Raw genomic sequence first — 16,125 nt, 5'->3', positions numbered from 1 at the left:
ATGGATAAGAACCTGGGTTTAATGGACTAATATCCAGGACGTCCATCCAGGAAGTGGAAAAAACACTTGAGGAAGTAGTAGAGATCAGTGAGAAGGGAAAGCAGACATGTGCATTATCTTTTACATTGTTTCTAAATTATAGGAATGAATTATGGACACTCCAGTTAATACATAAGACAATTGCCCCAACTCCCAGTGCATGAACATTGATATAGCCAATTACACCTTAAAGTTCTCCTTGATTGATAATTCTCTTAAGTACCCCTGAAACTTACCAATCTGGCACCGTGTCCCAAGTGCCTGGAATATTTGACAGTCACATGTACCAGTCTTAGAACAGAAAGCTCCGTTAAGGCATTCATGAGGACAAGAACCTGAAGGGCAAAAAAGTAAGTTATCTTCTGGCATGCATCAGTTCTTATAAACATAATATGTCAAGATTTAGCTCGGACTAACTGTAACCATTATTAATTCAAACAGAACCCTGGGCTTCTTGTCTTGATGAGCTAAAGAATTAAGCCCGTCAAGTCTCTATCTAGTTCATTTCATTATGTGTGCTGTGAAACAAGAAAGACAGGCTTTCACATCTCAAACTACCCTGAGAGCAAAGGTTAGCTTCCTTCAAGCAATTGAAAGGTCAAGTTCCCATGTAAGGAATCCCTGTCCCAAATGATGAGAACCAGAAATGCACAAGCTGCAGAAGATTCCGTTGACAGAGTTTGGCCCCGGCTGCACGTCCAAAGGGTTCCATCTCTAGGAATGAGTGTTGTATTAAAGAATAGTGTCCATCATTAGCTCGAGGAATCAGGCAAAGTATCAAAAAAAAAAAAAAAAGAAAAGAAAAGAAAAGAAAAGAAAAGAAAAGAAAAGAAAAGAAACTCTCATTTTTGAGGAGAAGAATTAAACATTTCATTCGAAATGTGTGTATTAATTAATCTTCAGGCTCAGTTACAAATAATACATTCTTTCTGACCATACTTAATTTTAATGGGGTATAAACCAAAGTCATGACTGGCTGTAACCAAAAATATTCTTTTTCGTGGAAAGAAACATGGTCCCAAAGGATTCTGTTGAAAAGAGGAAACAAGAAACTATGAGCTCCTGAGTGAGTTTTGAAAATGCAAATGAATCACAGAGAAAATTTTTCCTCTAATAAGGAGAGAGGGCAAGAAGCAATTGGCAAATTTCAAGCAGGAAGAATTTAAGTAACACATCAAGAGATTGAGAACACATCTCTGAGTCACCATAAAGTAGTGCCTGTCTGGACTATATTAAGGTCGTGGAAGGCAGTTAAGTAACTGTGATGATTTAACCACAATTCTGTGCAAGTCAAGAATTAAAAAACCTTATTGTCCTTCTACCCTTAAGAGCCATTGAGCCAAAATATCTCTTTACATTTAAACACCTACTACTCGCTAAGTACATCTTACCTGAGAAAAAATGAGCTGTTTCAATTTTGATCATCAATCCAGATAAAAACATATGTTTTTCACAAATTTAAATGCAGTTTTTCCCCTTTAAATTTTATCTTAGATCACAACCTTACATTTTAATAATAAATATCTAGTAAATAAATATCTAAACACCTAGACACACATGTATCTCCTTCAAAAATTTATTTACAGCCCTATTTATTCTCCTGAAAACAAGATTCAAACCAAAACCAGCCAAGAATTACTGTTATTTTAAGTAAAATGAAAATTCTGAATTAAAGTTCAAATTCTCATCAGCATTCTGCTTATTGAAAATGGGAAATGGGTGAGCAAAAATAAGGAATCGAGGAGCCAGTAAATGACTCAGAAAAAAATTGTGTAATACCCAGTGATATTTCTTCCTGATCACGTAGTTATCAGCCTAGTCTAATTGTTTAATTTCCAGATGAAATTCAAATTTCTACATGAAGTGAACTTAGCTATTACTATTATTACCACCTTGGGTCAGTTTCCTCCTTGCATTAAATGGCAACAGTTAATTCAATATAACCCTCAAAGGGACTTTTAAGAAAGCAAATACAAAAACAAAGGTGTGACACTGACCTTTTATTTTGCTCTCACCCCAATTAATAGCTTCATGGAAGAAATATCTTGAAGACGTTGCTTCCAACTTTGAAAGACAGAAATAAGAATTCAAGACAGTTAAATTATTTAATTCAAGCCCAACAATAAAATCAGGAAGCCTGAGAAACAATTACAGATAGAGAAATTATAAAGTGCTGACTCTATTTCATTGGCTTATGGAGGCAATCTCAGCAAGGCTCCCAGAGAAGCCCTTTGTGGTTAGAGGACCTGACCTCAAGGTTTGGTTTTGCCTCTTACCTGATTTTGATGAGCCTTTATCCTCTCTGAACTCATTCTTCTCCTGCCTCCCTGTCCTCCTTGAAAAAGAACCTGGGTGGAATCTAATCTTTGCATTAACTGACTGCTTTGCCTACAGAAGAAGTTCTCTGATATTTCGAAGCGCAGATGGGTCTGGAGAAAATGCATGGGGCGGATGAACCAACAGACAGGGATGTCCGCACTGCCTGCAGAGCCATCTGTGAAGACACCATCCACAGAAGCTTCTGCTGCTACAGTGTAACTGTGTCCCCCTCAGTCTCCAAAGAACTGACACTTTAAAATTCATAGAACATTCAAATATATCTGTTTATAGACTCCCCACCACTTTAGGGTAATGGTTAAGAGGATGAATTATGGAAACAGACAAACCTGGATGAGAGTCCTAATTTTTCCATTCCATACTCTTAGGCAAGTTCCCTAACCTCTTAAAAAAAAAAAAAAAGTTTCTTAACCTCTTAGTGCCTTCTTTCGTTGTCTGTAAAATGGAATGATGGGTACTGACTTAATTGTGCAGTTACGACAGTAAATTAGTGCCTCACACATAGAGAACTAGCAATAAAGAGATTTATATTAATCTACGCAACCCCAATAAACCTTAAGATTTCTGGAGATCAATATAGCGTACTAGCAAAAAATTGTGGATTACCATACCTAATTAACTAAGGGTTTTTATTCAAACTCAGTGACAATTCAGTGTATGGTCTGAAGCAATGTCCTTTCAATTAGAATTTCTATGTTCACCAGAAGAACACAAACTCCCAAAATCTGCCACATAATTGTCAAATTGAGTACCGGATGTTAGAAAAACCGGAAAGGGTGAAGGACAATAAGAAAGGGGTGATAAGGAATGTGACTTCAGGTGCAAAGTCCTACCTCAACAGATCTTGGTCTCCTTCCCACAGAGTTTTATTTTGGTATTCTCCAGCAAAATACTTTTTCTTTTAACAGCCAGAGCTGCTCCATGCCAGAGAAGAGGACTCTCACACTCTCTCTCAACTTCAGCACTCCTTTCTAAACTCCTTGCTCAACACTATGCCTTCAAGTTCACTGTCTCCTGTTCTCATTCCTCCCAGGTTTTATCCTCACTGCTCAATCTCCCCTTTCTGCCTTTGCCTCTATCTTCAAATTAAGTTAAACTCACAACAGTACTGACTTTGAATTCCCAAGACAGCAAATTTTATCCTCTCTGCAGCCATCTTGTTTCCAACTGCCTACCTCTAGCACAGCCACTAATATTCCTGGGCACCAAAATCTGACTTCAGCTCCAGTGAACTATCTGTGACACTCACTCAAAGTGTATAGTGGCTTCAAATCTGCTTCATACAGGCTTATAACCTTGAACAAATTATTTAACCTGCACAGCCTCAGTTTCCCAATCTATAAAATGGAATAAGACTAGAATTGTATTCAATGAAATGGAGTAAGTAAAGCCATAAGAGTAGTGCTGGGCTTCAACAAGGGTTTTAAATATGTTACCTATTTTTATTATTAGGCAAAAATTGAATACATCAGACAAGAATAACCAAGGCTAGAATATATAATTTTTTTTGCTCCATATCCTCTTCCTAACTCAGGCTACACCTCCACGGAAATGACAACTGTTCAACACCCCAGCCTTCCGGCCGCAGAAGCATCCTAGCTACCTTAGCATCCTACTGACCACATGTGCCATGTATCATTTAACATTTCACCGATGCTAAGACAAGACCCATACATAGCTTTTACTTTTTTACCCAACCTGAACTCAGAATGGCATCTTACATTTATAACTGGGAGCACTTTTGTCTTTAAGTCACATAAATAATGGCAAACAATTGACAATGGACAAGTTACACAGAAATGACTTCTTTACTGGCCTATCTTCACTAGGCACTGAGTATCTAGACAATAAGCACTGTTATTCATTTTATGCCTCTAGCACGGTCTCCTGTGTGTCATCAACAAATACCAACTGAACTGAAAATAGGCATTATTCAAATAGGAGTGATCTGCCTGCCAAGCCTTTTCTTTTTCTTTTTTTATTTTTTTTATTATGTCACATTAGTCACCATACAGTACATCATTAGTTTTTGATGTAGTGTTCCATGATTCATTATTTGTGTATAACACCCAGTGCTCATTACAACACGTGCCCCCTTAATATAAGCCTGTTTAGAACCATGATTATAAAAGATTCTGTTGAATCTCCCTCCACATCCTCTCAGCCCACCTGCATCTGGGTTTCTGTGCACTTCAAGACCCTTCAACTTCAAGCACTTGCTTCTTTCTGTCTCTGCCTCAGGGCAGAATCCAAACAGGAAAGACCACAGAAAATGCCTTCCTGGGGACAGAAGATCCCCCAGAGGCCACCCTCAACCAATGAGAGACAGGAATCAGTAGATAAGTACCCCAACTTCCCACATCCCTTGGAGAAACAATTCCACACCTCATTCTACACAGCTCCTCAGGGCACCCCCACCAAGACTGAGCCCCAGAAGCCCCTCCTTAACACACTATAAGATTTGCTCCCTTCCTGGTCTCATCTGTGCACTTCCCCCAAATAAATGACCTGCACCTAAGCCTCTGTTTCAGCACCTGCTTACAGGAGACAACTTTTGAAATGTAATACAAATGTGAAAGAACTCCTTTGGCAAAAGGGCATACATCCACTTAACCGATAAAAGATGACAGCCCATTCTTCCTCCTTGCTGATAACATCGCAGGAGCGTGAGAAGCACAGAGAAACTGTCTTTAGATGAGAAATCTCTGTGGCACAAAATATACCACTGACACAAGTCCGTGTCTCCCCTTTCTTGGCTCATTGTTCATCCCCTTGCCAACATATTTCTGAATCCTTACTTGCACAGATACCTATCCATCAATGCTCCATCTTCCTAGAGCAGGAATTGTGAATCGGTGGACAAGAAGGGCCTACAACAGATGAAATTTCAATCCTAAACAGTGCAACACGTGATTACGACCTCACTGCCCTTCTTCTTCAGGCTTTCTTCTTTTAAAACCTGTTCCGATGTTACATAATGTTGATGCGTGTTCTCTAGCTGCAGGACATAGATGAGCAGGTGCAGGTGGCCTGCTCTTCATTCTCTCTAAAAGGGAAGTCAGGACAAGGTAAGTGTGTTCCTCACTTACTAACTGAAGGTAACTCCTTTGGGGTAAATTAGACAAATTCTAGAAATATCTAAATGGACAACAGTATAACCTCATCCATAGGTCAACTTACGTGACAAATTTTGGGTGTATTTTACAGATTTTTGACACTGGTGGGTGTGCCACAATGCAGTTTTTTTCAAAATTGGGTTTTCTACTGAGTCATGCTGATGTCTTTTTGTGGTCAACATGGTCAACAGACAAACATGTCATTAAATTTCTCAGAGAAAAAACATTTCAACCACTTCACATGATACATAAGTACTTAAATACATAAAACACTCTTTTTAAGGGGAATAAAGTGTTTCCATTCCAATCTTTTGCCTGTTTAAGTATAAAAAAAAGAAAAAAGAAAGATTTCTATTTTGAATAAGAATAAATTAGTTCTGTCCTCTAAATTGTCAAACCCATCTTCAGTTCTCTTTAATTAACACCAAAAAAATATAAAAATTCAGGCATTTACCAGAAAATACTAGCAGAATTGATTGCAATTCTGAATTTGACAAAGTCTTCGTTGAATACATAAGCCATTCGCTATATAAATACCCAAATCACATTAATTTCCCATATATACCTCTAAGTTAGGATTCTCTATTTTCCCAACTTATCTTTTACAGAGAAATATTTTTTAAACCCACCTCTTCGAACATTCCAATCAGGGTTGGAAAATATTGCAATTATGTTATCCAACATCCCTTATTAAGGGGACCTTGGCAAAAGGGCCTTCTCAGATTCAGTGCTACACACTCCTCCAAAAATAAAGGTTACCTGTGCAGAAGTGTCTGCCATGAAGATTTGTCAGACACTATAAAAGCTGTCTGTCAGGGACACCAGCTCGCCTTTGATGCCCTTCTGCATCATGTATACTGTTCTCTGCCCCTGCTTACTTGGGTTTGTTCGACTATCATTGCTCTGACATCGTCCTTAATTTTTAAACCAATTAAAAATTTCAGGCACGTAGATGAGATTAAATCTCCCACACATGCTGTGAGTCTATCGGTAGGTAACTGAGGTGAACAGCAAAAAAGCCTTTGCGCAAACAAGTCAATGTGAACCACGCATGAGGTTGAGGGTTGCAGAAAAGCAGTAGAGAAGTTATTCTGCCTTTTCTCCTTCCTGTCTTGTTTTTAGCATTTTATTCCCCTTCACAAAGGTCTCATTGTTGAAGTGACAGCAGAGTCCCAAAGCAGAATGGATTATTTCTCTGCCTCTCTCCTTCAGAGGCATAACCTACCTGTGCTGCTAAAAGAGCTCTTTTCTGTCGATTTTCACTAAACCCGTTTCTGGAAGAAAACAAAAAGAACTTGTATAGTCAAAGGCCCCTCGGCAACCTGAACAAGGCTTTCCCAGGAGAGAGCTGATGTTTTCCTCCTGATTTCCATCATTTTATCAAAGAGGTCTTTCTTGGTTTAACATTTAAAAGGTCCCCCCCCCACCTCTTGGAGGGGTTAGATTTGGGTGGTGGTGCTGTCTCATTTTACAAAATTCAAGAGTGTCCCCAGATCTCTCCAATCTCTGATGTAAACTGAATTTTAGGAAGGAACTTCAAGATAGAGAAATAAACAAAATCATTTAATATTGTGGCACCAACACGCAGGATATTTTGTCCACATGACTTCATAAAACTGGTGAGGTAAGTATTCGTCAAGAGCACATTTGCTTATTCCAAACGTAATACTTCTCTCCCTTTCCATGTCATAAAGCACGGATTAAAGTTAATGTGAAAAAGTACAACATACATTGTGATCTATCAAAATCAAATGATGAACAGAATTTTGCTTTTCATTAAGCAGATCGGTTTAATCCAAAAAAGATTTTCATTATTTACTGCTAGAACAATTTTATTGTTTTAATCATTAAAAATTGTTTTACTCTATGTTAAGATACAGCACATTTATAATCAACAATGTATATTAATAATAAGAATATAAAAGGGAAATTACCCAACATAACCTCTTTATAAATCTTTGAAGTGAAAGAAATATCTCCTTAGTATCTACAGTCACTGGACACCACCAAGAATTCATCTTATAATTAAAATGAAAAGAAGAACTTTTCTTCATAAATAGGGAAATTAATGACTGATAATTTTTAATTTGCGGAACTGTTTTTAAAGAACTACATCTCATGCCCTTATTTTACAAAGTATCTCATTTATTTTCTTTTCACAAGTAGATACATTTATCTGCTGAGCGATGCTCGTTCCCATTAACTTTATGTTTGAGAGGACAGAAAGAATAAGAAATACTCACTTTGATACTTTCGTCCAGATGGATGATGCAGAAATATATCCTGCCAGAGATAAATATATACAGATAAGAACAGAGAAAAAACTACCCAAATGTCTGGGTCTCATGATCTGGTTATTAAACAGATCATTTTAGCCTAAATTCTAAAACTTAGACTTGAGTTTTGCTGTAAGTTAGTTTGCATTTTCTAGTGGATGTTGAGCAGCCAATTCCCCATGAGACATCAGAGGGACTGTTAATCTGGATAGAAGGAAGAGTGTACCTAGATTCACAGAGACATAATAGGGTGGAAGGAACACAAGAATTGGACTCAGAGATTCAAGTTTTAGGCTTGGTCCTACCCCTTAGTAAATGCCAAGCTTGAGCAAGCTAGCAAACACATCAAAAATGATGGTATTGGGCAAGTGCGTCTTGAAAGTCCCCTCCAGCTCTCAGTGCTCTATGACATTTTCTCCTTGGAATTTCAGTCACTATAAAGATTGGAAGATGGGGTCCATGACCTCGCTAGTCTTACATTTCAGTAATTTCTCCCACCTCTCCTACAAGCTCCAACATATACAGCTCTTTTCAGGGATTAAAAACTAATGTAAATAAATGCTTTCCCCGTGAGAATATTTTATAAACATTAACTTTTAAATAAAATTGCCTTAAAAATAATTGAAAATCAATTCTTAGCCCTACATGATAAAGTCCTTACAAAGAACTTTTTACCACTCTTTGGGTTGATGGCATGAAGAAAGTTTAAGTACTCAATTTTTCTTAAATCATTATAAAATTCAAATGTTTAAGTTATACAGACAACTATTTTAAATCATCTTTTAGAAAAGAAAAAATTAGAATCAGAGTTTCTTTCATTATAGTTGCCTATTGTGATAAAAGCCTAATTTTAATATTTGAAGAAAAGACTCAAAAAATGAAAACTAAAGCCTCAAATTATCTGCATCGCTAAGAATTTTCAAAAAAGGTGGCCCCGGTGCCATTTAGTATATATCCATTCTAATGACTCCAAAGTGCTGCTCCTATCAGTTGCAAGAGAGGCTAGAACACAATAAAATAAGGTAAAAAATCCATAGAAGTTCTTACCTTGTAATGAAAACAGTATATGAAGCAATAATAGACTCCGAAGTATCATTAAATTGAGTTTCCTCACAATGTTCATTTCAGTGGAGCCTTTCTCCCTGAAATGCAACCAAATTGTTGGTCTTTACTATGATGGCATCTTAGAAGTATGCATATGTGTAGAGTGCTCAAATTCTTATAAATATAACTTTGTAATAAAGTAATTCAGAAAGAAATTCCAGTCTTTGTAACTACATACAGCATCTGAAGCTTTAGAGCTTGCAGGCAAGCCTTTGGCTGAGTGTCTCATTAGAGATGCATGGCAGCTGCTTACCTAAGCCGGTATTAGTTACACCCTACCCCACTCCGGCACATCACACACCTTTTTAGGCTATATCCGCCCTTTGCAACTTCTAGAGACCGCAGCCATCAAAAATACAAAAAGCCTGTTGTTATCTCCTGATGTCCCAGAAGATAACCATTATTCCTAATTGTTGGTCTGTTACCTGTGTTTTATTCATAAAATAATTACCTGTCCTTTGAAAAGAGGTGAAATAAAATCCTATCAATCACTTGTCCAATGTCTAGATGTTCTCATAACTTTTCTTTAGAAATTAAAAGGAAACTAAAATTATGTGCATAGATTTTTCAACTCAAGTCCCATTACAATGTAGTTTAAGTTGACATAACCCTGTGTCCACACATCTTCCTGTTAAACATTCTGCAACACAAGTAGAAAATAACACAAAAAGACGATATTCTAATATCTGACTTTATAAAGAAATTAAAGTAATTCACACAGCCCTGAAGACCCTCTCTTCGCACCCCATTTTTCTGTCCTCTCTGATGCGTACCTAATTAGACAACAAAGGAGGACTTCTTACTCCAGCAGGAAGCACACTTTTCTGGGAGCGACTAACTGATTACCTAGCTGGGAATCACAGAACAGTGCGAATATTTCATAATGAACCTTACAGAGATGATCTGAGCTCCATAAATGAGTGAAAGCCATGCTTATATAAGGGGTGCACAATCCCTATAGTGGATCCCATCCATTACCTGCACTATTATCACGCTCATTTACCGGATGGGGGCACAGTAGTAAAAAATGTCTGACTAGGGGCGCCTGGGTGGCACAGCGGTTAAGTGTCTGCCTTCGGCTCAGGGCGTGATCCCGGCGTTATGGGATCGAGCCCCACATCAGGCTCCTCTGCTATGAGCCTGCTTCTTCCTCTCCCACTCCTCCTGCTTGTGTTCCCTCTCTCGCTGGCTGTCTCTATCTCTGTCAAATAAGTAAATAAAATCTTTAAAAAAAAAAAAAATGTCTGACTACACGGGAACTACCTTTGAGACAGGAGAGCACAGCAGTTAATTCTTAACATCTTGTTGTACTCAGACACCTCTTCTGCAATGAATTTTCATTCTTCTGAAAAGTATCCTTAATATCCTAATATATGGCATGCCCAGTATCTATGATATAAACAGCTCCTTGCCTATGTCTCAAATTCAATGATCTTTCACTCTTGTTCTAAATGATCTTAATCCATTTCCATTGCCTACATGATTGCTAATCCCATAAACCAAGAGAAGATGTTTGCCTATAAATTCATGTTTTTAGCATGAAAACACATTATAATTTATTAAAATTATGCATAGCTATGCACCTACTCTACGGGCACATACACACACTAGCACATCTCCTTTTAAAATTTTGCTGGATAGGTTTTAATAATTGAAGTATAGTATATGTTTAATAAATATTTGTTGAAAGTTTATTTGTCATTACTCCTAAACTAATTAGACAGTGAATTAATATAATTCTAAACAGATAGGCTTAGCTATTTACGGTTCCACCCTAAATATTGGTCCAAAAATATGCATCTACTCAGCCACAATCAAAGCTATAAAATATTCTAGATACTTAAGAAGATATGAATACAGAATAAATTAAAAAGTTAAGCTTGAAATTTGTTTAGAGAACAATAATTTTTCCTCCAAAGAAATTTTTACTTTTTTTCTCCAAAGAAATTTTTAAATTAAGAGAGCAATTTTGCTTATGCAGAATGCTTATTGACCCTTTCTGGAAAAGGTAGAAATTCCACATAACAAATAAACATTATTCAGTCCCCTCTTTAATTTGCAATAGATTTTTTTGGCTTCATGGTTTCCTGTATAAGTCAGTCTAAAATATGAAGAATCTATAAATCATAAATCATAATTTAGGATTTCTTTCCCAGTCTATTTAGTGGCTTGACTTTTTTCTTTGAACTTAAAATTTTTCACAAGTGACACACATGTGAGAAAATCCCAAATGGAAACCAAAGTTAAATTTCATGATTCAAAAAAAATAAACATTTCTATAATACTCAAAGTTTTTTTCTAAAGATTACCAGAACTTGATGAGAAAAGGTTAGTAAACAGAAATATAAAGCCATGTAAAAAGTATTTATTTCTAATGTGAACTTTGATATTTTATGAACTTAATTCAAATGTAACAACTCTGAGATTCTCATCTCAAAATTCATATAGTATCTTTAAACTCTTGATTCAAAAGCATCACAGCCATTTTCACTGGTTTAAGTTGGAAATTCCAAGGCCGTATAATCTGGCATTTTTATTACTGTTTTTCTGTTTTGAACTATTTGCATTTAAAAACTATAAATTGTTTTTTCCTGCAGAAGAAAATAATAGAAATTATAACGGAAATTTTCAGGGTGACCATTGTTCTATAGATAGAGGTTTAGTGGATGCCTTTTTTCTCTTCCTCCTCCTTCCAGGCTTACAGTCGGTAGGAGATTAGCAAAGTGGAGTGAACCACAGCAAAGAAAACAATGACAAATCCCAAGGTCTTTTTCAACTAACTACATTATGAACTCATTACACTAAATGGTAGGTTACATGAAAATAGGCAAAATAGACTTCCGTGAATAGCTACATAGAACTGAGAGTTTAGATAAAAGATTAGACCCAGAGCCACAACAAAGGAATTTATGACTGCTGCTACATGTAGTTATTACTGTTAAAATTTAGTTGATAGCTTTTATATTTCATTCTACCATGACAAAGGAACTTTGGCAAAAAGTGAGTCAGCCATCAGCTTGTGAAGAGATATTATGTTCATAAGAAGTTGGAGGCGACTACATAATGCATGGAATAAACAGTTCCCTTTCTGCTACAAGAGCACTGCACATTTTCCCACATGGAATATGATCTTTAGAAAGTTGACACCTGACAGCCTACTGGCCTCAACACACCACATTAAAAAACAACTGGCAAAAATGGGAAAACGTTGGCCTTCTACATCAATAATAGAAAAGGTGGGGTGTATTTTTAATGAAGTTCATTATCTTTGGGCAAAGTGAATGTCTTTGATGATTTATATAGCACTCATTTTTCATTCATTGAGACCAAATCTAAAGTAGATAACATTCTATTCCCATCATATCACATTCTGCCAGTGAAATGCAATTATGCCTCACTTGCTTTACTGAACCTAGCACATTTCAGGTTCAGTGACATTATCCGGAATTTGTTATCATTGAGCAAACAAAAAGAATCCTGTATCTTTGACATGATTCTAACCACTCTGAATTTAACTGCCTTATTATAAGACAGTTTTGCAGTATTCTATTTATGCTTTCAGGAGGTGTGCTGCTTGGCAATTTCTGGGATGTTTCATATCATTTAATTTACAAATGGCATTTGTCTTAGCTTTTCTGAATAAAAGACATGATTATGTGTCATAAGGGATATCTGCGTTGGTCATGATTTAAATCTGAAGCCCACTCCCAGAAGTTAATGTGTTATATTTTACAGGGACATTTGTTTTTCAAGTTGCTATGGTGCCACTGATTTGCAAAACTAACTGATATCTTGAAAGAAGTAATGTTCCTACAACTATTGTTTCTTCTTGTCAACATTTTAATATCATTTTAAGATACAATACCAGGATTTCCTGCAGTTCTCTTCATTCTCTAAACTAGTATAGCATTATGCACTTACACTATATAGTGTAATATATAATGCACTCTATATATATTAAATTAAATTTGTCTCCCATGTTTTCAATTTCATTTTTTATCTTCAATCATTTTAGATGTTCTTATTTCAGAGTTGCTGAGGAATAATGTTATTTGAATTTCTCAGGAGGAGGAGGGATATAACCCTGTGGTTTGTTGTGTTTTCTTCTCACACTTAGGGTGAATTACCTCATGGGTTTTGTAATTTTGAACTTTAGGTCCACATCTGTAGGGTGTTTTCTGTGGGAATCTTTTACTCCAGGGCTGAGAATGTGTCCCACTAGAAAAGATTGCTCTGTCAGTTGCTCCAAGAAATTTCAGTGAATCTCAGTTTGAAGATTCCCAGACTACAAAATATAAATTCAAATCCCAAACCGAAAGTAATAGAAGGCCAAAGTCTAGTTTCTGCTTTGTTTTTGGCCTCTGGTGATACCCCTTACATTCTTCTGAACTCATCCCACCACTTCAATGGATGGCTGTTTTCTTTTATTCAACATATTTAGGTATTTCATAGCTGGCAAATGTTTAAATCATTTAATCTGCCATATTGCCAAAAACAGAACCACCAACTATCAAAAATCTTATGGTCTTAATTTCTAAGTTACTAATTTATATATTTACAACTTATTTTTCCATCTGAATTACAAACATGTAATATGGAGCCATCTACGATTCATAGGTAAATACGTATCTAATTTAACTCTACTAATTTTAACCAAGTTATTCCAAACAAACAAATACAAATTTATAAAGAATGCATATCAAAACATGCCATATTTGGATCAAATTATTTAAAATATGGAAGAAAACTTGCTACGTATCTAAATGTCATGGTTGGATGACTTCATACTACATCAAGGTTCCAACTTAAACACCTGACAACCTGATTTGTGACAACAGCCACTGGAGAGTCAAATATCAGCTTGTCATCTTCCACCTTCCCTAAATTGGCAAGGTTGGTACAGAAAATCTGCCTTTGGAGACATAGCATCACTGTGGTTTTCAGCAGAGCACAGATCGGTATGAAAATATAACTTAGTAGAAACCAAGCCCTTGACTGTGATTTGAGAGCCACATAAAGTTTGGAAAATCTCAAAAATAAATGTTTCCCACTTTATCTTGACATGCCTTCTTCCTTGACTCCCAGCCTGAATTAGAGTCTTACTGAATTACATGCGAAATTGTTATCATTATCTCCCAAAAGCTGCAGTAAAAAATCTCATACTCTTGGAAGGTTTTCTTTAGCTTTCTTGTCTAACAAGGTAAGTTTATCAACTTTACCTTACCATACAGTGATGGTTCTCAAACGTTGTGGGTGCAAAAATAACCTAGTGAGTTTATTAGAAGCACAGATTCCCAAACCCACCTCCACTGCATCCCATAAGTTTTCTGATCCATAAGTCTAACCATCTGTATTGTAATAGAGACTCTTGCTTTGGGGAAATTAAATACTAAACTAGTTCATTGTAGTAGGAGAAAGGAATGCAAGTGAATTACAAATATGGAAGCACTTTTCCATTGGAGAGAAAGATGTAGAGAGCAGAAAAATTAAGTGGAGGTTGGAGGCCAACATCACCACCCTGTAATGAACAGTTCCTTGTTTGGGAAAATAAAGTAGGTATGTTATATAATTTGCCTACTCTTTCCACACTCCTTATGCCAAAACAACAAAAAAACAAAAAAAAAAAAAAAAAAAAAAAAAAAAAAAAAACTCCTCCCAAAGGCAACACATCTTTATTCTCACCATGATAGGTGGGATAATGGCTCCCCAAAGACGTCTATGTCCTAATTCCCAGAACCTGTAGATTTTGCTTTATATGGCAAAAGAGACTTAGAGATATAATTAAGTTAATGATTCCTTTAACTTAAACCCTCATGGGTTCAATGTAATCACAAGAATCCTTATCAATGAAGCAGAGTCAGAAGGATCAGAGTGAAAGAGAGATTCAAAGATGGAAGAAGCAGCCACAGCCAAGGATTTCAGGGAGCTTCCAGAAGCTCAAAGATGCAACGGAATGGATTTTCCCCAGAGCCTCCAGAAAAAAATTCAGTCCTGCCAACATCTTGGTTTTAACCCAGTGAAACTCATTTTAGACTTCTGATCTCCAGAATTAAAAGACAATAAATTTGTTTTAAGTCACTAAATTCGTGGTGATTTGTTACAGCATCAGTAGGAACCTAACACACTCACATTCTCTTGCCCCCAGGGATAGGTGGCATGAAAAGCAAAATAATGTATAGCTGTCCTACAACTGATCCAATTCTCTTTCTCAGGTATTGAAATATAAATCACAGACATAAAAGTCCCACGTAGCCACAAGGTTGTGGGCCTTGGAGCTTTGTGGTCCCAAGAATTAGGGGGCAGCTCTTTTTCAGTCATGTGCATATTGTAAAATAAGCAAAGAAAGCAGTGAGAAGAGAAGTAGAAGTGAGGAAGTAGGAAAGAGCAGTAGGAAAATGGAGCAGGTGCTTAGAGGGAAGCAAAGAAATACGTGATGGAGAAGACGCTTCACCACATCTTGGTTTCTATGACCACATCTATCCAATAACTTTCTTTTTGATTGAGTTAATTTGGTTAGAATTTCGTTCCCTGACATGTAGGGATCCAGGACTGACACAGCGGGACTGAGAAAAAGGAGGATGACTGTGATGGTTGATTTTGTGTGTCAACTTGACAGGGCCACAAGGTGCCCAGGTATTTGGTTAAATATTATTTTGAGTGTGTTGGTGATGGTGTTCCTGAATGAAGTTAACATTTGAACTGGTAGACTGAGTGAAGCAGATTGCCCTTCCCAATGTTGGTAGGTCTCACCAATCCATTGAAGGACTGACTAGAACAAAAAAGGTGAGTAAGGAAGAATTCCCTGTGTCTCTGCCTGACTATCTTTGAGCTGGGATATCGCTCTTCTCCTGCCTTCGGACTCAGACTCAGATTTTGACAAGAACCATACTGGGTCTCCAGCTTGCTGACTTCAGATCTTGGGGCAATGGATTTCTCCTAAAGGATATTATAAACCAGATGGCATTTACTATTCTAAGGTCCCCAGATAATCAACTTGATCTAAGAAAAACTGGAGAACTATTATATATATATATGTGTGTAAAAAATAAGTTAAATTTTCCTGGGGAAATCTTCTTGAAAGGTAATAGATAAGAGGGGAGATGAAAGCTGTGAGCAAGAACCTCAAGAGAAACAGAAATGAGACATTGTGAAACAGTCCCATACTACCAAGCATTGTACTGAGTCTTGACCTCTTTTCTGCTCTCCAAGAGCCAGATCCAGGAGAACCTATCTGTAAGTTAGACATCTATTAT

The 16,125-nt window shown here is 36.8% G+C and overlaps 1 protein-coding gene across 6 annotated transcripts in view; it reads right to left on the bottom strand.

Moving 5' to 3' along the window:
• OTOGL (otogelin like) overlaps positions 1-9,024 on the bottom strand; it is a 127,732-nt gene extending 118,708 nt beyond the window's left edge. For 5 of the 6 annotated variants that reach the window (XM_034644026.1, XM_034644029.1, XM_034644028.1 and 2 more), the window contains exons 1-5: positions 8,816-8,910; positions 7,736-7,775; positions 6,718-6,766; positions 2,037-2,103; positions 276-374 (exon numbers count right to left, since the gene is read on the bottom strand). In XM_034644026.1, the coding sequence (XP_034499917.1) occupies positions 276-374; positions 2,037-2,103; positions 6,718-6,766; positions 7,736-7,775; positions 8,816-8,891 (331 nt within the window). In that variant the 5' untranslated portion in view covers positions 8,892-8,910. Of the gene's footprint in view, positions 1-275; positions 375-2,036; positions 2,104-6,717; positions 6,767-7,735; positions 7,776-8,815 lie in introns of all 6 variants that reach the window. The other variant, XM_034644027.1, reaches the window with a different exon arrangement.
• Between the last annotated feature and the right edge of the window lie 7,101 nt (positions 9,025-16,125).

This window comes from Ailuropoda melanoleuca, chromosome 15 (genome assembly GCF_002007445.2).
Source record: "Ailuropoda melanoleuca isolate Jingjing chromosome 15, ASM200744v2, whole genome shotgun sequence".
Taxonomy (NCBI): Eukaryota; Metazoa; Chordata; class Mammalia; order Carnivora; family Ursidae; genus Ailuropoda; species Ailuropoda melanoleuca.
The sequence above is the reverse complement of the archived record's forward strand: the minus strand, read 5'-3'. Positions and strand labels throughout refer to the sequence as shown.